The sequence below is a fragment of the Actinia tenebrosa genome, unplaced genomic scaffold (genome assembly GCF_029948245.1).
Source record: "Actinia tenebrosa isolate PJP-AT-01 unplaced genomic scaffold, QUT_ActTen_1.0 PGA_scaffold11__36_contigs__length_13525064, whole genome shotgun sequence".
Lineage (NCBI taxonomy): Eukaryota > Metazoa > Cnidaria > Anthozoa > Actiniaria > Actiniidae > Actinia > Actinia tenebrosa.
This window is the reverse complement of record NW_028292571.1, coordinates 6,714,515-6,739,588: the sequence shown is the minus strand read 5'-3', so window position 1 is coordinate 6,739,588 and position 25,074 is coordinate 6,714,515. Positions and strand designations below refer to the sequence as shown.

Genomic DNA, 25,074 nt, shown 5'->3' with positions numbered 1-25,074 from the left:
TGATTTGTAAGACATGTTTACAAAAGTAAAATCGCTCAATGCCAATATATTTTAGTGAAAGCAAGATTTCCATACAAAATATTAGAACTTCCAATGGAATGATGAATAATTCATTAAGTAAAAAACTCGTGATAGTCAAAATTATACAACCTTAAAGCTGTAAATAAGTGTGAGAACTTTGAGAATAATAATTCTAATGGAGGGAAAAAATCCTAAAAATTATACAAATAAGAATTTAATTAATTAATTTTATGAATTAAAGGAATGAGTTAAGCTTACATAAGCTTAAAATCCAATGGTTATGGCGTTGAAGGTATAAACATTTCAAAGTGTTGAAAACACAATTAAGCTTACAATACAAAATTATTTTAAACAATGAATAAAAAAACGAGATTCTGGACTACTTACTGAAGTATTTGAGTGTTTCTTGTAGTTGCTCTGGAGTTAAATCTAAAGCCATACACTCCGAAGCAAAAGCAGACAGCCATTCTCCATCCCCACTTGAACTTTCTACTCCGCTTTCTGTCTCTAGGTACTCTTGTTCCGACACAGATAACGAACCATCATTGAGACTAGAATCTCTAGATTCATCTTTGAATATTGTTCCATCACTTAAAAAAAGGTCTGAGTCTCTGAGTTGTGTTTCTTCCTCGTAGGATTCGAAAGTTTCCGAGTCGCCATCTTGGACTTCGAAATGCTCAGAGCTCGGGCTTTTTGTGAGCGCCAGAGTTGTTTTTTATGAGTTTTGGACTCCAAAACAAGACGTAAAAGGTCCAAATATAAACTAATCCAAACAGCTGCCGTGTTTTCGTAGAGTTTCGGTCCAAATAAAACTCCAAAATTTGAAGAATATTTGAGGATACAACCTTCTGTTTTGGCCAGAGCTCGAGTCTTCGAATTATACGATCAAATATTCTTAAAGTACGCCCTAGAGTAATTATACTTTTAACCCAAAACTTAAATCTATAACATTGGGCATTATATTCGTTAAGTTTCTGGAGAAAGAGAATAAACTGTATAATTTCTAGAGACGTAAATAAAACTACTTGTGACCCTACTCACGACACGAACCGGTTTACTGAATCCGAAGGGATATCGATTGGCTGAATAATTTAAAAGATCGGACGATCAAAGTCCGAAGGTCCGAATGAATTCTCGACTTTCCGATTAAAATTTTACTTGCTCATGGCCTGTTTGATTATTATTTGCCAATTGTTCTCCAAAAGCTTTAAATTTTGAACTCTTTTATCTTCTCAAAAACTGTCTTAAAATTGAAAATATTTTCCATTGTTTTTTGACACGGTCACGCTGTTTTTTCTGCCATAAATCAGTGCTTCATTCCTTTACGAGGAAGTCACTTCCATCATTTCAAAAAAAATGAATAATGGCTATGGCAAATTGACTCGTTGGCCGTGACACAAAGAAATTAATGGCGGACGAAAATAAATCGTAAAATTTTGGCCCTTCCCTTTCGAATATTAGAAAGATATTTCAGTGAGAGGTTCTTAATGTGTTCAAGATTATTTCAGCAAAGTTCCAGCTCGAATGAAAGAGTTTTAATTTTGGAACAATTTTCGTCCAAGTGGCCCTTTAAATAACTCAGATAAGAGGAAAACGTGCATATGTGGTTTATCTTAGCAATAAAAATACTCTGTCTCGTCTTTACCGTACTCCTTCCCCTTAGTAGCAATTTTCAGTTCAACTATATATGGTTAGCCTGTGAAACGACCACTACCGACCATTACCGACCATATAAGTCCAAAAAACCCGAATTTTAATTTATGCTAATAATTCTAAGGCCCCGTCCACACGTATTTTTTTTCGGAAACGAAAACGTTCGCATTCACACGCAGCGTATTCGAATCGTTTTCGAATCGTTTCACTGCTGTCCACACTGATCCGCCCTGATGCACGCTAGTGCCTAGTCACTTTGACAGATAGTTTTTCTTATTGAGCATGCTCAAAATCGTGTTTATGTCATCGTATTCGAAAATTTGTGGATACGACCGTCCACACGTATCCGTATTCGCAGCGCATTCGAAAATTTCCACTCTGCAGACCGTTTTCGAAAATTTCCGGATACGAATACAAAAATTTCCGGACACGTGTGGACGCAACCCGTATCCGCAAAAAAAATTGCGGATACAAAAATTTCCGGATACGTGTGGACGGGGCCTAAATTATTGCATGTTTTATTAGTTATATTATCGTATACGAAAATGTGCAAAGAAATTTATACGGTGGGTGGTAAGATGTTCCGCGGTTCGTGAAATTTGTCAATCTCAATATACCCAGAGCCTTAATATTTCTTACTGAGCATGTTCGACGAAACAAAATGGGCTCCAATCTCATACCCATAGCCTTTATTTCTTACTGCGCATACTCGTCGAAGAGCATGCGCAGTAAGAAATAAAGGATCTGGGTACGAGATTGGAAATTTGTTGGCCAGATTTGCTCTATGAGTGCGCATGCACAACCAAGACGGACAATGGTCACCGTAAAGGTCGAGTGGTTTGGAGCTACGCCTATAAAAATCGACAGATCATTTTAATGATATTATTAAACCAAACACAATTTAATATAAGAGGACAGCATTTCCGATGGCTAAGTTTCAATGGAAGAAAAACAATGATTTCAATATCAACTTACTTTTGATATAAGGATATTACAGTCACAGATTAAAGATAATCTTTCTTTTGAATTAGATTGAATAGATTTTTATTCTCTATTTTCTGGAAAACCAAGAACCAGACGAAAATTTAGCCAAGTCCAGTCAAGCGAGGTGCTCAAAAGTCGTGCGACTTGTCATGATCAAATTAAAATTCTTGAAGCCTGATATGCTTAGGACTGTCCTATTATGTATTAGGCGAAGCTCTTAAGTGGGTATGGGTGAGAAGAAGGGGGCCTTGAAAGTTTAGTGACCCTTCGAAAAATGAAGTTTTAAAATACTAGTAATTGATGCCAGTAATATATAGGAGAGCCTTCAAAATGTTGAAAATAAACCGTTCAAATATGAAATCCAACTATTTTATCGTTTCCTTCCACTGAGAACTCTACTTTTCGAATCTTTTAGTGCGGTTTTATTACTGACTCAGATCTAGTGCGGTTCTATATATTATTTTATATCGATTCCTAATTCGCCAAATGGGATCAGGCATACTAAAATTACTAGTCGCCCAGATTAAAGATAATTTTATAGTTGAAAATCTCTCTATTGAATTAGCAGAAATTTGTATTTTCTGGGACCGAAAAACCAAAGCAAAAGTTGTTCAAGCGAGGTGACCAAGAGTCGTGCGATTTGTCATGATCAAGTATTAAGGATCACCAGTCGCTAGGTCCAACTTTAAAATAAGAATTCTACTAACTATGTTTAAGTATGAAATCTAGCTACATTAATGAATGCCTCTACTTTTTATAATCTTAAATGTCTTGTTGGGAACAATCGATGATGGAAACTTTTTTTAGATATCGGTTTCTGATTGGCCAGCTGGAAACAGCCTGATAATGAGTAAGTGAATCCATGATAAAAATACCCAGAACCCAATATATTGACTACTTCAGTTAATGTAAAATAATCTTTGCTTTGTATAAAGTTCGGTACTCCTAAACATTGTAAAAATGGCTTCAAAGGTTTCCGCTACAATTTTAAGAGGCACAAAACAGATGCTTGAATGATGTCCAGCTGTTTGTAGCATGGCTTTGCTTAGAATCCTTTTTTGCATAAGCCACGAGTTAAAAAATACCTGGACAGGCTATCAAAATATCACGTCTCAATTACTCTCTAAACCAAACAACAAAGAAGCTATAGGGTGTCTATTCTTATTATTGTATGAAGGCTTAACGTCATTTGTTATCAAACCACTTACTTGATTTATTAAAATCTAAAAAACGTCACTGAAACTCACTTTGTTACGGATAAATATTTAACTTTTCAATTGCTTTTTTTTCCTCTTTAAGAGACATAGACGGTCATACAGTACGTATTAATGCAAGAATTGCAAATATAAACGACCTCGTGATGATAGCAGACATTCTGTCTATTAAAACGTGACTTTTACAAACTTTATTGTCAGTTTTATCAACAAAGTTTTCGTAGGTTAAAAGTTGATTGATATGTTTTCTGTGTTGAGCTTGGCAGAAACGTTGAACGGTTGCTACGAAAGATTTTATCAGTGAAATCACTTCAATACTTACATAGAAACCATATGATAAAAACAGGCTCCTTTCCTTTTATTTGAGGAATTATCGCAAAATTTAGTTCCAAAAAAGGCAGTTTACTATATAACCAAGCTTATGTCAGAGAAAAGTTCAGTAATTTCACTAAGCTAAAGCATAACATTAGGAATGTCCAGGGCACCGCAAGCATGTAAACTGAGAAACGGCTTTTTTTTAGTAGCTTGTCATGTGAAGGTCGGACTTGAAAGTAGCAGTCGTCTCAGAGAGCAAGATGCCACTATGCCGTACTGTTACTAAACACATATATAATGCAATCCGTCTGTCCTAGCGCCCTTGGTTGCATATCAAAGCAGCAGGCAAATATTTAATGAGAAGACAAAACTAAATATTATTCAATTCGCAATACAGGAATGCTCTGAGCACACGTCAAAGCAAACAAAAATTATTTTACAGTAACTGAGAACGCTTACGTTTTGCACTAAGGTGGCTTTTAACAAAGAATACTGACTAAACTGGAATAAGAGATCCAAATTCTCGAATTTCCACCAATATATTAACTTCAAAAAAGGATATTTTGGATTTTTTAAATCTCCTTACCTGCAAATGTTTAATAATATCATGTTCTTGTAGCAGTTTGGTAGTATGTGAAAACAATACTTGACGATGCATGGTATTTAAAGACATACAGTCTCTTCTTATGAGTTTAAGGAAATTGTATTGAACATATGTACATCTTAGTTTTGACATCTTTAAGTTTGGAAAGCGTGACAAAAGCAATAATGACTTAAAAATATATACAAAAGTTAGTAGAATTATTGTAAGTGTTTTGAAATGAAACAAAATCATCTTCTAATCATAATATATCCTAATCTAGTTACATTTAATATGATATGGTATTTGGTTTTCTTATTTTACTTATAATATAAGATAATAAACATAATAACCTATATATTTTGATCAAGTAATATGACGAACTCAAAATATGGTCCCAAAATACTTTACATTTGTCAAAATAACTTCAAAGTATGTTCAAAGTGACTTACTTCTAGTGATAGCTGCTTGTATACCGTCCGGAAGGCATCCAAATATCTTTTCCTCGACAACGAGTTCTGAAGGCGAACTTGGAAAGTCTTCATCTTCTTCTTCTGAGATGCTAGACATTCTACAGAGGTTGTTTTGAAGACAATATCTGCACATAGCACGATTGATCTTCTTTCACTCTGAACAGTCAAAGGAAAAAACCTTCAAGATGCCTCCGAAATCTACAATCGCCAACTTTAGCCAAAAGTTAGCAAAAGAGTTCCCAAATATCCCGTTTCGAAGACGATTCAAAGTGTTTGATTGTAACGCACTGACAGAAATTAATTTATTTCCAGGCACGTATTGATCTCGTCTGTCGATGAAGCGTCGTCTGCCGGATACAAGTTTGTTTTCCTATTATATCAAGCAGAAAGTTTATATGACCTTATGGACGCATGCGCAGAAATAGTTTTCCGGTTCTGGTCGATCCGGAGCCCGTAAGGTTCAAAAGCCAATGTCATTATATTTTTTCATCACTTTTCTAATTACAAAATTATGAGGGAAATTTAGTTATCTAATGATCACGTATCTAGGTAAAAATAAAGGTAATATTCGTACAAAATCAGGCCAAAAAACTTAGGTTTAAAGATTGATTATTTTCTAATCGCTTTACCTCAGAGTTTATTTTTGGTTCCCGTGCTTCCGAGGGATTTTCTCCGGGTTCTCTGCCCCCCCTCCCTCCACAAAAATGAACTCCTGAATTCCAATTAGTGATCCTGTGGAAGAAGAGCCACTCTGTGGAACTACCGTTAATTCCTTTTATCAGCCCGTTGTCAAGTTTAGATTGGATGCACAAGCAAAATAACTTCGTACAATCACACAAATATATTCATATTTAATACAATATATAATATTTATTACAATTATGTTTGTAAGACTAATATAAAGTTTGAAGTTCACGACAGCAAACACTAGCGTAAGCGCTAAAGTTTAAATTTTAAATGGGAAGACGGCTTAATTTTTCGCGCATTGGATTGAAGTAAGGAGCAATAGATTTTTTATGTTAGAAAACGCGTTGACTCTATCTGATATGAAGAAAAACTGGTGGGCGGTAAAAACGTGCAGTGTAAGATCAACGTGCGCATCGTCCAATTAATCGATCGTCCAATAGTAATATTGAGGTCTCGATATACGAAGCGCGCGCTTCGCTAGGTTCGATAGTGAAATCAAACGCCAAATTGATTTCTTTTTCCTTATCATCATTCATTAAAAATTTCATTATTCAAAGCCTCAATAGAGTACTGGCTTCAATAGCTAAAGAAGTTAGGCTGTCATGAAATTACAAATTACCTAAAATTTCCACCCATATTCACAGTAAAACAAACATTTATAACGAACGGACACAAGACAAGGTCCCGAAGGTGTCCGTTTATACATTCCACTGTATTTAGTTTCCAATTTACAGTGTTCCGTTCAACTAAATAGTTCAATAATATTTATATTTTTAGATAATTGTCAATGAGTGACTTTTCTCTGCGAGAAGAATTAATGCTCGTATTTAGTCTCCCTTTCTTTGGCTGCGGAAAGAAAGGATAAAACCAGACTAATTGATCCAAATCGACTCTCCAAGCAGAAAAGTTATACTTCTATTGCGCTCTTTCCTATGTTTATAAGCTTCACGAACTAAAAACATGAGGATAAATGCATTCCAAAGTGAACTAAACCTGGTGTTTTGTACTGGCATTTGGTGTAAAACGGGAGAACGTGTGTTGGTGCACGATTCTAATCAGCCTACTCTTACCAAGAAGCAAATGCAGGTCTTCAACGACAAGGTCACCGGAAATAGTCAAAACCATCGCTTCCTGACTGATTTGGACTACTTATTGACCATTAATTTTTATCGGAGGTCTTATCGAAGATTTGTTAGGATTTTAGAAATCGGATGACGCAGTGACGCTATAGGATATCCCTAAGAGTTTCAAGAGGATAGTCCTAGGGCGAAAAATCAGTTACGCAGTAAAACCCGCGCCATCCGAGTCAAAAAGTGCCAATTTTCGAAGTACAAATTTTAGATCGCATTACACAGGTGCTTGCAGCTAGCCAGAGTTGAACAGCTTTGTTCATTAAACGAACAACTAATGCACTAGCTGTCGCGAGATTTCCTTCCCATATTTTCTGTAAGACAAGCCTCTATTCAACGGACACCCTTCATTAAACGGACAGCTAGTTGCACGGCCGCGAGATTTTCTTCCCATATTTACTGTAAGACAAACCTCTATTCATCGGACACGCTTCATTAAACGGACAGCTACTGTGTTGCATGGTTCTGAGATTTCTCTTCCCATATCTACAGTAACCTACCTCTATTAATTAAGCGGACACCTTCGGTAATATAATATAACTGAACACCAGGCAAGGCACCGAATGTGTCCGCTCAATACAGGTACGTACTCACTGTAGTTTTAAGCTGTAAGCGAAGCTGAATCAACAATGACTCCGGGATCGCAAGCGACCGTTCAAAAGGAAAATGGCGTATGCGTGTGGAAAAAGAGCTTGTATATATAATGTATATACTTATTTCAATAGAGTTAGTCACCTGAAAAGCCGCATAACTGAGACCGACAAGGATTATGGGTAGATACATTTTACATGTTTCAACCGCTTGATAACTGTTGATGGACTTGAGATCTTCTACCAGTTACAAGTTAACCTCCTCTGAGTATCCTCAACTGCTGCAGTTTGTGTCAAAAGCTTACTCGTTGGATATAAAACATTTCCCCATGATTCTCATTATCACAGCTTTCTAGGTTTTTGGTGACTAACTTTATTGAAATAAGTATATATTGTGTTTATAATGTTCAAGCTGAGCTTAAATAACCCTAAACACCAGGGCCTGGTTGTACGGAGGGTGGATAGCGCTATCCGACGGAAAAATTCTTATCCAGTGGATAAGTCGATGCTATTATCCAATACATGTATACACTGGATAAGTATCCGTACAACCAGGTCCTGGTCTTTAAAAATGACATGTCCTTGAATGAAGAAATAGCAAGCGACTCCTTGTATACCAGATATTCCTCAGCCAAGGTTCCTTCATCAGAGAAAGTCGAAGAATCTGGGCACTAGTCATATGCTTTGTAATCCAGTTGTGGTCCTGTTTGTGTTTGTGATCCATTTAGTGTTGGAGCTAGGTTTCACTGAGTTCACTCTTTAAAGAAAATAGAGGAAGTTTGGTAGCCAACTAGCAACCAACTTGCATTTTTCAAATCCAAGGGTTTTTAAGAGCACCTCTCCTTTCGGTATAGCGGTTGCTGATCGTAGAACTCGCAATTGACACTTCTTCAATTTCATTAATATATTTTATATTAGACTTGGTCTTTGTAGTTAAATTATAGAAAGGTTTTACTCGTTTTTCTTCGGGCAAGGGTGCGGAGTTGTTTGTCTTTTCGATGGTCGTTTCAAGTGTCGTTTTGGTCAGCGGTTTAACGCGTGACGATTGCCTTCGAATTTTGCATTTGAATAATTTTAACACAATTCGACGAAATCTAAAATAAAATAAGATGAAAATAAATTAATTTACTTCTTAACGTGCAAGCCGAGTAATAATTTTAATTTCCTCCTCGGATTTGAGTAAGTTAAACATAAAACTTGAGAACAATCATATTGTTGTACTCTTTTTAAACTGATGTAAAGGTTTCGGAAGTTTTGCCGATAGAGTTTTTTAAAGCGACGTTTCTTGTTCTCGAGAAAACGTATCACGGATAACAGGGTAAAAAAAGGTAATTAGGCGCTGATATGGCTTAATTTTGGCATTCTAATTCCTGTGATCGCCTCATTTCGATCAACAACTCAACTTGGGCTCCTTGTGGGTTTAACAATTTACCTCTTAGGGACTGGTCATAAAGTATGGCAAAATCAGAATAGAATCAGTGTTTTTGGCCCATCATAAAATGATGCTGAAAATGTGATGACCCAACCCCAGTTTAGAAGCAAAATTGCAGGTGACCCAACCCAGAAAAAGAAATCTAAATCCCAAAAGAATTCTCTTGGTTGCACACGTCTACCACTTATTGTAACATTGACTGTTTCGACTTCGTCTTTCTCTGCGTTTTCCTAACTATCAGTAATCCCTATTTCATGAGTAGCAATGTCAGTTTCTTCGTCGCTATCCAAATCCATTATCCTCATCAGTGTCCTCACATGAATTATCATCATCTTCAGTGTCCTCGCGTGAAGTACCATATTCTTCTAACTCTTCCTCTGTTGTACTTGTCGTAGTATTTAAAAGCTGCATAGACAGCCAAGCATTTATTACTTGGACATTCTCACTTTTGTACATTTTGAGCTTGAGCAAGTTGTGCTTTTTTAAAAAGAGGCCCAAGACTGCAACCCTCTGCTTCTTAAGCATTCCGCTTTCTTGTGTGTCTTTCCAGTCATATTCTTCGTATGCTTTAAGTTTCTCTGCTTCCTTATTTTTTTCTTCTCATTTGCCCTTTTAATTTTTTTTTATTTGAAGGTACTACAGATGTTGTACATACTTCCTAACCAGATCCTCTGCAACTGCAAATTTCCTTGAGAAATTCTGATGATGACAATTATAATACTACTCTATTTTGTAATGGCCCACCCTTTTTAGTTGTCAAATTTTATCAACAGCCCACTTCTTTGAAGGAGTTCAAAATTATGTGACCCACCCCCTGATTTTGCCCCCCCCCCCCCCCTCCCCATACTTTATGACCATTTCCTTAATGGAGAAAAATATAGGCCCTTGTTTGCTCATAAAATTAGAATTGATCGCCTAAAAGCTATTCATCCGCAATCAGGGCTACAAATGATGAAAACTAAGTAAAAACACTCAAGTTATTTAATGACACGTAATAAAGAAAATAGAGGATATAACATAGCTGCACGGAGATTGAGCTTTTATCTTCGAGTGTTGAGGTGATATTTTACGAGTGAGCGCAGCAAACTAGTACAACATCCTCAACACGAGAAGATAAAATTTGTATTTCCAAGCGGCGGCCAGGTAATATTCTGTTTATATATAATTATCGATGAAATCTGATTGGATTAAACAGAATAATATATGGCTATTTGATGGAGGAGTTTATCTTCTGTGATTCCATATATACATATTATTCGCTTGCTGCGCTCACACACAAGTAAAATCAAAGATAAAACCCTTATTTCCGAGCGTACATGGAATTTCCTCTACATCCGTAAAGAACGGCCAAGAGTTAAAAAAAAACGACGGGCGTACCTTCCCGAAGATAATCAAAAATACACAGTTTTTGATGAAGCCCTTTGTACTAATTCTCAAGTACACTGTAGTCAAAAAATACATATATACAATACTCAATCCTCTTCTTATGAGGACTGAAATCTCTTTAGATATTAATGTGTACGGATTTTGTCAAGGGGTTAATTCAAAAAACATGCTAGAAAATCAAGAAATAACACTTAATTGCAAAAGTACAAAACATTTTTTTTGTCTTTTTTTGTCTTTTTTCCTGATTATTTTTGCGCAGAAATCTCCAAGAAATTCTATCCTTTTCAGTCGAGGTACGAATAGCTGCTACCTGCACAGTAGTGTAGGTATCTTTATTATAAGAATCAATAAATATCAATAATTGGATGTTTGGATTAGCTCATGTCGAGGTAACATATCTAATATCCGAGGTCGCCCACTCACAAATACTTATTAACCCTGATATATTGGATACAACGGTTTTCATATGATCAACACGGAACATCATGCCGTTATGGACCTTTATCACACGGCGCCAGGTTTATTCCCATGAGAATAAAAACCTTTGTTTCACCCCGTGTAACTTCGTCCTGAAACGCTTAGAAGCGAGGTCACGCGGGGGAAATTCATTGTTCCAACCAACATGGTCCTCTCGTTTTCGTGTGAATCATCAAATCATAACACCTAGTTACAGCTACAGCGCGGCTATACGAATTAGACGAAAATCGCTGAAAGGAAGGAAGAAAGGAAGAAAGAAAGAAAGAAAGAAAGAAAGAAAGAAAGAAAGAAAGAAAGAAAGAAAGAAAGAAAGAAAGAAAGAAAGAAAGAAAGAAAGAAAGAAAGAAAGAAAGAAAGAAAGAAAGAAAGGAAGGAAGGAAGGAAGCTAGGAAGGAAGAAAGAAAGAAAGAAAAGAAGAAGAAGGATCTTCTTACCTAAGGTTAAAAGTGAAATACACCACAGGACTGAAGACTGCACTGGATTTTGCAATGAGCGTAGGAAAGAGAGATATGTCCCCATCCAACAGTCTATCATTGCCGCTCAAAACGCTCACCAACACCCCAACACTATACGGAGTCCATAACAGTACATATATAAAGATGGACGCTCCTACCATCTTACTGACGTTTCCATAATCAACTATTCGTGATTTCACAGCAAAGATACTCTTTTTACATATTTCTCTGTGTCTGGAAAGAGAACGGTTAATCTTTGCTAGAAATACCATGCTGATGGCCACTGGAATGACGAAGGCTACCAGGGTTAGCGTTATGGCGTAAATGATATCACGACTGTTGGTTGGCTTCCAGTTCGGTGCGCAATTTGTTCCACCTCCTTCAAGACTCATGCTCGTCAATCCCATTGTGGGCGGAAGCATCACACCCATAGAAAACAGCCAGGTGAAGGCGATTTCTTTTTTGTAACTTCGATACTTTATGGCTATGCGATTAATATGAGATACCTTAGTAATAGCATTGCTTGTCTTTACAACTATCACGGATAGTTGACATAGCATGCATATGGCAGAGGTTCCTGCCAGGAATCCTTCAGCAACGCAGAACCATTCGCCAAAGATCCATCTGTAGTTGATCGCGGACAAGAACGTACTCGGATACGAGCAAACAAGAAAAACAAAGTTGGCCACGGCTATACTCAAGAGGTAAGGCGTCAATTCTTTTTGGCGGTTCTCGCGGTGGAACAAAGAGTAAAGATTAAGACCTTGTAGAGCGATTCCTGCCACGAAAAGCAGAAAGATCCCAACAGCGTAACAGATATAGAACGGATTGCTTGGGCTGTCCATCGTTTCCTCATCTAAAATAAAAAACACATATCATGACGACCCTTTTAACGAAACCTACGGATGTGTTCTAGATCAAAAAAACATACCAACTCTGTTTTATAAACCAAAGCATGTGCTTATTGGTTAATTGGACGCTTATTTTGCAGTTATCACAGCAGGGAAACGATTCCTTAATCACGCGTATGAAAAAAGAAGGTTGTTTAAAAACAAGTGGTAGACTAAGCAATCGATATGTCTGTCGCCTCGATCCGTAAGTTAATAAGAATTGATGAAAAATAAACATTATACAGTTGAAGAGTGATTAAGTCATTATCTAATGAGAACAATTCGCCACCTCAACATTTGTTGTTTCCTTCGTTGTTTTAGAAGAAAAACTTTTCCCATTAGCTTTAAAAGCAGAATATTCTAGTTTAAAAGTTTTAAAATAGCAGACTAAAAGATATATATCAATGCGTTCGTGGCAAATACGAAACTAGAGAAAAACTTTTCAGTACGTTTTCTAAGAATTTTGAAGAGTTTGAGTGAGAAAACAAATGTTTGTTTTCTCCGAGTATACAAAATATTTCGCGAGTATACTTTTGTGAGACTAAGATACTGTATTAACAAACACAATATGAAAAAATTAGCCTTAAGTTTCAAGCATGGACACTAAGTTTTGGCATTTTGTGAAGTCCAATTTATTCGGCATGTTTGAAAGTCAAATTTACAAATGTTTCGACTAATTTACATACGGATTCAGAGCATGCGCAGACGTTTTTCACTCGTGTTGGAACTTGTAGATAAATTGGATCACGGTGAAAAGCTTTGTGAAACTGACGTTTCGGACGTTAGTCCTTCGTCGGAGTAAGTGGAAAGAAAAGATGAGAAGGGGTGAATAAATACTAAGGTGGAAAATAAAGTGACCAATGAGAAATCAGAGTATGAAAAAAAAAAAAAAGGAAACAAAAGGATCGAAAAAACAATAAGCGAGAAATGGAAAGCAAAGCATGACTAATTAAAAGTGAAGCGTTCATTCATCACATGGGGACTGATGGTGCCAAATGAGTGAAAACGTAAAATATATAGGCCCCGTCCACACGTATCCGGAAATTTTTGTGTCCGTATCCGCAAATTTTACGAAAACGGATACGTGTGGACGGTGAAAACGATTCGAATACGCTGCGTGTGGACGCAAACATTTTCGTATCCGCAAAAAATAATTTGCGGATACAAAAATTTCCGGATACGTGTGGACGGGGCCTATATAGAGGCTGGTAATAGAGTGATTTTCATAAACCCGTGAAACAGATACCATTAGTTAGTGTGTAATAGTGAAATTGCAACACAAGAAAACAATGGAATTAGGGTCTACTAATTTGTATTAGGCTAGTGTGCATTTCACGGGTTCATGAAAACCACTCTAACGATAAAGTTCGTATTTCGTGAGCGCGCGGTTCCTTGACTCCTTCACCCCCCCCCCTCCCCTCCCTCTTACTTTTTGACACATCAATAATCAATTAGTGAAAAAAAGTGGTTACATTTATGGACTAAAAATCGAGGCAAACAGAACAGAAGTAGTAATAAAGAGAGGTTTGTGTTCCATCCACGCTTTTGACTTTGTCCGCTTTTAAGTTGACGTATTTCCGGGTCCAACTGCACACAAAAAATGCTAAAATAAAGCACAAAAATGTTCTTAATGATTTAACATCCACATGAAATAATTAGAACTTTGGACAACAAATCCTGTCATGAAGAAAGAGTAAGAAAAATATTTTAAAGAAATGCTTTTCGTTTTGGGCCCAGAAGTCGTTTTTCAATACCATTGGCGTCACACTTAAAAGCTACGTATTTCCTAAGATGAGCTGGAAAGCTTGGATGAACTAAGTGAAAACTAATCTTGTAACCAGGGCCTTATTTCTTACTACGCACGCGTCACTTTTAAAAACGTTTTCTCCAAAATTTGGATAGGACGAGCTGTAGAAATGTCACTACCATTTCGATAAAGCTCTGGTCTATTGATGTAGGAAGTTTGAAGAAAAAACTTGGAGCCGTTTTAAAGAAAACGGCAAAAATGTGATTTTTATCAAAACTCTCATATTTGAGGTTTAAAACCACAATTAGTAAAAAAATATTATTCGATGATGAGCTTTTAAGATTTGATGCTGATTTTTCATAAAGCTCATCCACGATACTTGAAAAATAAGTGAAAAATCCAAGGCAATCCATTCAATGTTAATGTTTCTACAGCGCGATGTTTTATATGCTTCAAATTTTGAATCGAATTTTCAAGCGGCGTCATAACTTTTTTTTTGCCCTAGATATTCCATCCAAATTTGTACATAGGCTGCATTAGTACTAGATGATAAGATTCTGAAAATTTCAGAAAAATCGTACCTCAGAAGGAGGAGAAAAAAGCTAAAAACTAAAAATAGCACTGTTTGATTTTCGGCCTTAAAAGGCTCAGTAAACTCTTTAAAAAATCTTTTTAGAAAAAAAATTTTCATTTTAAAAATTTAGTTAAATTGAAGAATTTTTTTTGCGAAGCTAACGAGAGTAAAATTGTCCAAAATTCGTCGATCTGAATTAGTTTGGTTCCACCGCGGCTCATCGTGAGATGAATGTAATATTGACTACTTTTTCAATATCATAGTTACGAATACAAAATAACAAAGAAACGAAGAGTTCCCGCTAGCACACAAAACAAAGGTTGGGAAAAACTGTGGATTGGATTAGAACAATGCCAAATGAACGAATAGAAATCGTTAAATAAACAAATGGCTGAATGAACGAATTAATAAATATATAAATAAAGATGATATGATAATAAATTAATTGAAATGACGAACGAACGAGTCAACGAAACAAACGATTGAATGACAGAATAAATCATAAACAACCCTATTTACTTACCAATACTGTAGAGCCAAAATGAACAGAAAAAGGGGAACTGCCGATAAACGTCGCCAAACGCTAACTGACGCGTGTGACGTGAACGTGGTAAAAGACAGCGTAAAAACATTTTCGTTTCTTGGACACGAGTGAAAAACGTCTGCGCATGCTCTGAATCCTTATGCAAATTAGTCAAAACAATTGAAAATTTGACTTTCAAACATGCCTGATAAATCGGACTTCACAAAATGCCAAAACTTAGTGTCCATGCTTGAAACTTAAGGCTAATTTTTTTCATATTGTGTTATTTGATATAGTAACGTGGCCTGACAAAAGTATACTCTCGAGCTTTTTTGTATACTTGGAGAAAACAAACATTTAATTTCGCACTCGAACCGTTCAAAATTCTTAGAACGTGCTAAAATTCACGCATGCGCAAACGTTTTTCTCTAGTGTCGGTTTCTTGGCTATAAAACTGACCTGCAGTTTTTCCATATTTGGTCACTTTATGGTGTTAGGCCCCGTCCACACTATGCCGGATAAATTTGAATCCGAATTTTTATTTATTCGGTTAGGCCTACCGTCCACACTAGTCCGGGCGAATCCGGAACAATTCTTCACTGAAAACGAATTTTTTCGAATACTGTCTTCAGAGTGGAACAATTTGAAAACGCGGCTAGCCGTATTTAGTGTGGACGGAGAACATTTCGTATCCGAAATTTTTCGAATAGGATGACTTCATGATTGTCATGGAAACATGGCGGAAGGCTAAAAATTCACCGCGGGCTCAATTTCAGCTTCGATGCACATGCTCAGATACTATAAACTATATACAGCTAATCAAAGTTAATTAACTAATTATGAGTTATGAGCAATTATGAGCAATCTATTCGAGAAAATACTGAAGGGAAATGGCACGTAGTGGTTCTCTAGTGACACTCTGTCAGTTTATATTTGATGTGATTGGCATTATCGAACTGCATTTTGGAAAATAATGAGCCTCAAAATGTTCTAATTTTCGCGGTTATTGCCTTCTAGAATGTGAGAGCTTTTATAAAAGATACCGGTACCTACGGTTCTGGAATGAATAAAGTTCTCTCCTGTTTTAGAGACACTAGCTGACACTGGCTAATTATTTCTAGGTTCATTCTTGCTTTCTAGCTATATCTAACATGTTCTTAGAAAATCGACTTTAGTTCATTTGTGTGCCTAAATCCATGTGCGATTTTCAGGCTAGAGTTATGCAATCCCACACCTTCAAAACACTTCAAATTCAATGTTATGAAGAAAGGCCGGTTACGGTTATCGGACATTTGATTGGATGAAGAGTAAATTCTCGTGCATTGTGATTGGTCTGGCGTATGCCTTGCCGCGTCATGCGGACCGTGTTCGTGCTGTGAGCTTTTCACAGTCATACGAAAACTGCTCAACACGGCGCGGACACGGTCACGCCAAGGTCACGGCAATGCCAGACCAATTACATTGCGCGTGAAAAAATCAGCCAATTAAATTTCTAGAAAGCATCACGGTCACGGCACCTCACGCTTTCGGCACTGAGCTTTTCACAGTCATACGAAAACTGCACTAAGTCAGTACTTTCCTTTTACCACGCATGCGGTAATCATTTAAGCTCAAAGTACAAAATACTTTGAGTAGAAATTAGATTGTCGTTTGTAAAAGTTCTTGGGATTCCAAGGGGCTTCTGTCATAGTATCTTAAAAAGGTATAAAATCAAGAGATTAAGTGTTAGGGAACTGAGTTCATACTTACTTTTGAAGTAGTATACATGAAAGAAACGGATCCAATAGGAAACTTTTCAAGCTGATCAGAAGCTATTTGCGACCATTGATGCCGCCACTGATAGTGAACTCGAAGAATATTTATATTTAAGATGTAAATCTGCCTTTCGTATGTCTGTGAATTTAAATGGCTTTAAAACATAATAATCTTACACATATTGATCTGCTGGTGTACTTTGGAAAGCTTTCCCATTCACCCATTTGTTTAATCATTCATTTAATATCGTTTTCTCATATTTTTCAGTTAAGGTCGAGCAGAATTAAAACGGATTTAACAGCGACAGCTCTTCTTCAAGAGATTATCGAACCGTGTGATTAGATTGGACGCGTAAAGATGTAAATGATATCATATATAACAGAATTTACAATAAGTTGCAAACAATTTTGTTTAAAAATAAAATGCGTGAAGACACCCCACTTGGAAAAAGTGATTGTTTGTTACGATTATTTTCCTTTGATTCATAATGGCACTCTTTACCTTCATATGCAAATTGCCCATTTCAGATCACATGACATTCCCTTTAGAATTATTCTTTTATGACGAACATGTTAAAATATTTACACATGAAAGAATCAATTCCCAAGAGTGACATCACATATAATATGAAATGTGTACGACAAACAACAAAGGTAAAAAGAACTATTTATATAAGTTTATTAGTTTCAAACAATTCAAAACTTCTGCTGGTAGAAAATAATTGAGAAATGTGGCAAAAAATACCAAGCGGTAATCAATCACCAGCCCAGGATTTTGAGCGAGTTATAAATTGAAGAAGTTTGACGTTATTGGCTTACGCGAGTTCCTTGTTATTGTTATCAAGCGCTAATCAATCACCAACCCCAGGATTTTGAGCGAGTTATAAATTGAAGAAGTTTGACGTTTTTGGCTTACGCGCGTTCCTTGTTATCGGAAGTGAATATTTCCCGCTGCTTTTGAGTAGGCGCGTCTGGAGAAGCAACCACTACTTTCTATTAAATATGAGTACTATTTTCCTATTACAGGAAGTGAACATTTCCCGCTTTCCTGGAGTAGGCGAGTCTAGGGAAGACTATTTTCTCGCCTTACTGCCCGCCTAACTAAGAGCTGTTAATTCGGGGCCAACTGCTAACAAAAACCACTAAAATAAAATGAAGAATGTTCTGAATTATTTAACATCCACCTGAAAGAATTAGTACTTTGGACAGTACAAATCCTGTTACGAAGGAAGAGTAAAAAAAATCTTTATAGGACCGCATTTTGTTTTGGACCCGGAAGTAGTTTTTCCATACGACTGATGTCACAATTAAAAACACGATCAGAATTGAAGTAACCATTTTCCCGCGCTTTTTAAAAAAAATTGATAGCGCGCGCGATCACTTTCTTTTTATGATGTCATAATCATTACTTATTCACTTGAAATGCATCGTGTTTATAAATGAAACAACGAAATGCTGTAGTAGTTTTGTTAGTCGTATTTTCTAGTTTCATTCATCTCTCTTCACAGATTTGTGCATTGTTAGAACACAGTAACACCCTGAAATGTGTTAACCTGCGACAGATACCAAAATTTACCGGAAATGATCTTAAAGCTGGAACATTGTAAGTAAAAAAATACAAATATATATTTTCAAAAATTAAAAAACCGATTTTAGTTTTCGAACAAAAAGATTTTATGAGTGATGAAAATACTAAAATTTTAATTTATCGTGTTTTTTTTGTGCCAAGAGAAACGTACCATATTTTATACTATTTTTATGCTATTCTTACGCTTATACTTTATACTGATTATACTGATCTATTCAACGGGTTTAGTGGCTTCACTCTTATCCTATAACATTTTATTTCATTTCTTTTTATTCTCGTAGGAAGTTGGGCAGGAATTCAATCACTTTGGTTCAATCCAATGCATTTTTAGACTTCACCATTCTCAGATATATGTGAGTACTAATGACAGTTGACTTTTCCCGCCTTTTTCAATTGCTTAACACGTGTATTATTGCTTACCGAAACTCTCCCTACGTTTTTTTGGTTGGTGAACACACGTTACCGGAAGTCCAAATTTCCCGCGCTGTTGGTTTGATAAACGCGTATGTTGTTTACCGAAAGTAAAACTTTCCCGCTCTTTTAATCGGTAAACGCGTGTATTATTAACCGGAAGTCAAAATTTCCCGCTCTTTTGGTTGGTAAACACGTGTATTATTAACCGGAACTTAACATTTCCCGATTTCAGATTTTTTTGGTTGTTGGATCGACGCGTGCACTATTTACGATGCCTCTTCAAATATATATAAATTTTATTTCATTCATGTTGGTCCATCATCAATCAGAAAAAACTGATTCGTAATCCTCGATTCCTGATGAGCGAGAAGGGTCCAAAAGCTAGAAAGAGCAACATTTCTACTATTGTAAATCTCTACCGTACATAGAAGATATCATTTTATCTATAGCTATTAGTTATTTGTGGCTGTTTTTGAGTATATTTTTTGCCAATGATTTAACGCACTTTAAATATTTCACCTGCTTCCCATTCACTTCCTAACCTCGTCTAATGACATCCTGTCTTAGGCGTTCTAAAGAGGTCACTTTAAGGACCACTAAAGTGCCACTTTCCGCTCTATTTTATTATTGCCTCAGGGAACGGATTGATTGTCTAATATCTAGGTTTAAGGTAAACGTGCTGCTAATGGTTTGCTATACAACGGGAATGGCTTCTGCTTCGGTGATCCTAGATGGATAACAAGATGATTAATCCCTCGTATATAGTGTTAAATGTTTTGTTTTTGATTCATTCAATAATATTTACAATGCTATGCCAATTTGGATTTAAAATATTTCTCCTCTTGCTCTTGCTATTGTGTCATTAAAAAAATTATCCATCCTGCATAGTTTCCCTCTCTCTCCGTCTATTTATCTTAAAAATTCATATGTTCATTGTTTTTACGATTTCAGAAATCTCTCCAGGAATGCAATCGACAGGGTCGAACCAAGAGCATTCAGCCACAGAGAGTACGAATGGATGTAAGTTGTTTTATATTGTTTCGAGAAATCAACTGATTATACATGGATGACTAAATTTTCTAGATGTATGGATTGACAATAAAGAATTAATTAGCGTTGTTTACCTTTTATGCAGTGATTTGTCGTTTAACAAGCTCAGGACTCTAGGAAGAGATGCTTTTCCAGACGATGAGACGCTAAAGCGGAAATCCTTGCAAATGTAAGATAATAAAAACGAAAGCTATGTCCATAATTATAAGTTTAGAGGAAATGTAGATACAGGAATATTGCACTTTGTTTCACGAAACGAGAGGAAAGAATGAGCGGAGCTGATTAGGAATGGGTGAATACATGAAACGATTGAGAAATGAAAATATGATTAAAACATATGAAAAAAAGTGAAGGGCGATCAACCAACCCACCCAACTGCCCACCCGCCTACCCACCCACCCACCCGCCCGCCTACCCACCCACCCACCCACCAACCCATCCACCAACAAACCAACCCAACCAACCCAACCAGTCCACCTCACCAACGCACCCCACCAATAAACGAACAAACCAACCAACTCAACGAACCCACCTCACCAACCCACCCCACCAACAAACGAACAACAACAACAACAAAAAAATGGAGAATTATACAAGCAAAGATTGTTGAACAAGCTCGTAAGTCAGAAGCGATTATGTTTTTAAAAAACAAATATTGTCACGAAGAACATTTTACCACAATAATCTTTACTGAGAGCTGCTTTCGGTTTTGGACCCGAAAGTGGTTTAGGATGTTTCTTACTAGTCACTTTTCAAGATGGCGTCCAAATATTATTTAAATAAGGCTCGCTATAACTAGCGAGTTCCGAAATCTTGTTTTCTATAAATATATCTTTCTCGTTGTCTAGATACTTGCACGACAATCCCTGGGACTGCACATGCGCACTAAAGTGGTTGATTGATTTAATGAAGGACACGTTGATAAGACCTCTACTCAGGCATCCCACATGCGCTACTCCACAGAAACTCAAAGGTATAAGACTCGTAGAAGTACAAGACCAGGACTATTGTGGTAAGAAAATACGTGGTCGTTATAGGTGATTGGGGTCGGGATGGAAGGGCGGTGGATTCTTTCAATTCAGTTTGACACTAGCTGTCACGTGGTTTACATTGTGTTACAATCACCAAAATTTTTCGAACATCGTCATCGGATTGTCGTACGAATTCACTGACATTTGAATAAAATTTTCGACTTGATTTGCATTTTACTGATAAAATTAGAGATAATTAACAATTTGATTGAAGAACATTTAAAAATTTTCTTACGGTGTTTTGTTAAAGCAAAGAAAAGCTACTAAATAGATTGGCTTATGTTTTGAATTGACTAAAATGTGCGTGCTAAAATGTGCAGACACATTCCAAGATGGCGTCTATGTCGTCCACTAAAACAGCCCCAAAATGCACAGCAGTGTCAACTCGACCCAGTTTTCCCTCAACTTCAGGATGGCTAATACTATGGTATATCTTTTTCTTAGTTATCAAAGAATGCTCGGAATGTGATGACGCAGCTGATTGCGTAATATACAACAACAAGTACGCGTGCATTTGTCGACCAAGTTATGATGGTAATGGAAAGTATTGTGCAGGTATGGACTTCAAACTTTCTCACATGAAAAGATATTTGAAACCAAGTATTAATAGACCTAATTCGTCAGTCTTGGTGCAATGTTTCCCATACTGACCACGTGTCATTCCCAAGAGAATCACTTCCTTTGTTTAACGGTTGCGCATGAGAAAATACATGAATATGGTAACAACTCAAATAAAGAATGTCATTCTCAAGGGAATGATTAATGTGATCTGAAATGGGTAAAAATTTCTCCAAGACGAATTTATAGGTCTATTTATACTACTTTAAAGTGCTTAGAATAGGTTACTAGGAATTGGATATAAAACCAATTATAATCAAAGGGGTTAGAATAGACTTTTCCCCCCGATTGCCATTCCAAAGAAAACGAAATAACACAAGACACAGCGGCCATGTTAGATGATATAACAAAAGAATCTTTTGTTAAATTTATCCAACATGGCGGCTGTGAAAACCATCGATTCCTCCCACTTCGTTCATTGATTGCAGACTCATTTACTCAGGATTAGCCTCAGTTCATTATCAAAATATTCATAATTAAATAAATAAAATAAATAAATAATAATAATGGGATTTTCCACAAAGTGGCTCTTCTTCCGCTGGATTCCAATTGGAATTTAGAAGTTGATTTTTGCACAAGTTTAACAATACAAACAATTTGAAATTCCATGAAACTAGGGTAATTTGCTAAACGTCGGGAATAGGACCGAATTAATAGAGATCTTGTAGTTTTGGATTTTTTGCGTCTATAGATAAGGACGAATGTGCCGTGAGTTCAACGAACAACTGTAAAGTAAACGAATTGTGCGAGAACTTCGCCGGCGGATATCAATGCGTTTGTTCTGGAGGATTTCAAAAAGTAAACGGAGAGTGTGTAGGTAGGTGCGTTATGGTATATAGTCAAAAAAAACAAAAACAAAAAAAAAAAAACACAAAAAAAAAAACCCCAAAAAACACACAAACAAACTACATAAATACTAGCCTAAGGCACACGAAGTCAAGGCAAGGTAAAGCAGAGCAAGCGGCATATCATAGCTGAACGCATAGAATAGCATGGCATAGTATGGCATGGTATGGCATCGACACCACATTACAGTATAGCAAGGCATGGCATAGCCTGATATAGCATGGCATATAGCATAGACAGCATAGCACAGCACAGCACCGCAAAGCACAGTATAGCATCGCATATAGCACAGACAGCACAGCACAGAACAGCACAGCAAGCACACCACAGTATAGAATGGCATGATATAGCACAGTAAACCATAGACAGAACAGTACAGCATGGCATAGCATAGTACAGTAAAACATAGGGCACAAGTAGAACAACATGGCACGGTAGGCTCCTACAGCACAGCACAACATATTCTGAAACCTTATTAACCCGTTAGTTATCATGTATTAGATATAGATGAATGCGCGCCTCCTCCAGTTGGGTGTGGTCCAGGACAAGGTACATGTAAGAACACTATTGGCAGCTATCAATGTACCTGCAACCCTGGCCTCAAATACTCTGATCAAGGATGTGTCGGTGAGTACTTACGCATCAGGGTACTACCCGTGTATTACTTCAGAAGTAGACTAATAGAGGTTAATAGAGATCTTATCTTTGTCGTTTTCGTTTGTATATGGTTGACTATTACTCACTAGTAATTTTTATCAACGTTTCGCGGGTTACAGCGAGGACACTCGAACGGTGAACACTTTTTTTCAGGTTGAGCTAGGTTGTTATTTCCTAAACTTTCCGCAATTGTTTTAAATAAACTTTTTTTTTTCAATCGATTGGCTCTAGGGAAGATTTAAGGCAGTACGCACTTTTCAAACGGAGCGAAAAGACGCAAGTAAAATCATTCTACTTTTTCATTATATGCACCATGCATAAGATGCGCGTGACGAACCGACATATTATGGCCAACAAGACACGTCGTTATATACTGCAGATTCTCAAGTCACTCATGATGAAATTTAACACCAATGTGGCTTGTTTTGTTTTTTCAGATTTTGACGAGTGTAAATCTAAGAGTGACCCATGTAAGGATATATCACACAGTACATGTGTTAACAAGGCAATCATTGCTGTCGGAGACCAGGGTTATTCTTGTCAGTGTAACGAAGGATACATCAAGTCAGGCGATGCTTGCGTATTCAAAGGTTTGTAAAAAATCTAGAGAATGGGTGTAAACCGCTCGTTTTTTCTGTTGTCTTGCGCCGTGGAGATTGTTCTATTGTCTTTTGTTATATATTTTTTGTGTACAATGCAAAAATGCGATATTTTTCTGAACTTAATTTTCACTTTTATCATCGGGCTCCCTGTGCTTTGTTTCTCATTTGACTGTCTAGCTTGTTACAAAAAAAGTAAGAGAAATCAGAGCTGCTTTTCCTTTTGGATTCGAAAGCGTATTTTTCCAGATTAATTGGCTTCACATTTAAATAAAAGCTAGTCTATCCCACCCTGGATCCGCCCTTGACAGCCTGCCAAGTGGCTGCCTTGGGGTTCTGTAGCCATACGTAAAAATATATCAAACCGATAATAATCCTCTGGCGAATTGCTGACTTTTAGATGACCCAAACAGGAAGTACATCATTATTGGTGCTGGGTCTGGAGTGATCGTTCTTGCTGTAATTCTCATTATTATCATTTGTATCCTTTGTAAGAGAAGAGGAAGGTAAGTTAGAAGTTTACATTACAGAGCTGATCCTTTCTCGTATTCAAATTGTATCGATACCTTGAAACAAGATGTGACAAGCTGGGTTAACATGATGATATAAAGATTAATATAATGATAAGGATGATGATGTTAACGATAATGATAGCGACGACGATGATGGAGATGATGATGATGACAATGATGATGCATTATGACTCATGATAATAATGATGATATTTGATGCTGATCGTGGTGATGATACATGATGATGATGATGATAACGACGACGACGATGACAATGATGCATGATGATGATTCATGATAATGATGATATTTGATGCTGATCGTATGAATAATGGTGATGCTACATGATGACGATGATGACGATAATGATGACGACACCAACGATGTTGATGATGATTCATGAAAATGATGATTCATGATGATGATGATACTTGATGCTGTTTATGATTATATGAATGATAACGGTGATGATACTTGATGATGATGATGTAACGAAGGTGATGATGATGACGAAGGTGATGGTAATGGTGATTATTATTATTTCGCAGTGTGTATATATTTTTTCATGATCACAGTAAAAAAAGCATGCTCATTTATTAATCATAAATTATTTTTTTAAAATTTTATTAAAAAAGCCGAAAAAAGGAAGAAAAAGAACCAGAGTTTGTGATAGCGCCGGTCACCATGACAACACCTATAGATTTCGCCTTTATGGATGTACCCCAAGGACAGGCCCAAGATTTAGGAAACGAGGAATGGAACGAAATGGACTCCGACGACCTCTGAAGAAAAATAGATGGAAAAAACAGTGGACAAATTTTGCCTCGATTAAAAATAAAATGGCTGGAAATTCTGTATGAAAATAAAAAAACGT

The 25,074-nt window shown here is 36.7% G+C and overlaps 3 protein-coding genes across 3 annotated transcripts in view; 1 reads left to right on the top strand and 2 right to left on the bottom strand.

Moving 5' to 3' along the window:
* The window catches only part of LOC116308001 (uncharacterized), a 50,231-nt gene extending 49,500 nt beyond the window's left edge, over positions 1-731 (bottom strand). Inside the window, exon 1 of the mRNA XM_089027319.1 lies at positions 409-731. Coding sequence (XP_088883445.1) covers positions 409-460 — 52 coding nt within the window. The 5' untranslated portion in view covers positions 461-731. The remainder of the gene's footprint in view (positions 1-408) is intronic.
* Positions 732-6,149: 5,418 nt separating this feature from the next.
* On the bottom strand, positions 6,150-12,242 carry LOC116308000 (pinopsin-like). The gene is made up of 2 exons (XM_031718345.2): positions 11,377-12,242; positions 6,150-8,741 (listed from the first exon to the last, which is right to left on the bottom strand). Exons 1-2 carry the CDS (start codon positions 12,240-12,242, stop codon positions 8,459-8,461), a joined length of 1,149 nt encoding a protein of 382 aa, XP_031574205.2. The 3' UTR covers positions 6,150-8,458.
* A 2,907-nt stretch (positions 12,243-15,149) lies between these two features.
* On the top strand, positions 15,150-25,038 carry LOC116307999 (uncharacterized). The gene is made up of 12 exons (XM_031718344.1): positions 15,150-15,218; positions 18,394-18,488; positions 18,755-18,826; positions 19,776-19,907; positions 20,023-20,106; positions 20,786-20,949; positions 21,413-21,523; positions 22,278-22,403; positions 22,934-23,059; positions 23,527-23,679; positions 24,089-24,194; positions 24,836-25,038. Exons 1-12 carry the CDS (start codon positions 15,150-15,152, stop codon positions 24,984-24,986), a joined length of 1,389 nt encoding a protein of 462 aa, XP_031574204.1. The 3' UTR covers positions 24,987-25,038.
* Positions 25,039-25,074: the final 36 nt, after the last annotated feature.

Excerpts from the sequence above, each read along its gene's own strand:
- LOC116308000 (XM_031718345.2), bottom strand. The coding sequence starts at position 12,242 with ATGGACAGCCCAAGCAATCCGTTCTATATCTGTTACGCTGTTGGGATC. Across the intron at positions 8,742-11,376 it reads TATTTCACTTTTAACCTTAG|ATTTCGTCGAATTGTGTTAA; the intron begins GTAAGAAGATCC and ends ATTTTATTTTAG.
- LOC116307999 (XM_031718344.1), top strand. The coding sequence starts at position 15,150 with ATGAACAGAAAAAGGGGAACTGCCGATAAACGTCGCCAAACGCTAACT. Across the intron at positions 20,107-20,785 it reads AAGCGGAAATCCTTGCAAAT|ATACTTGCACGACAATCCCT; the intron begins GTAAGATAATAA and ends CTCGTTGTCTAG. Across the intron at positions 23,680-24,088 it reads CGATGCTTGCGTATTCAAAG|ATGACCCAAACAGGAAGTAC; the intron begins GTTTGTAAAAAA and ends GCTGACTTTTAG.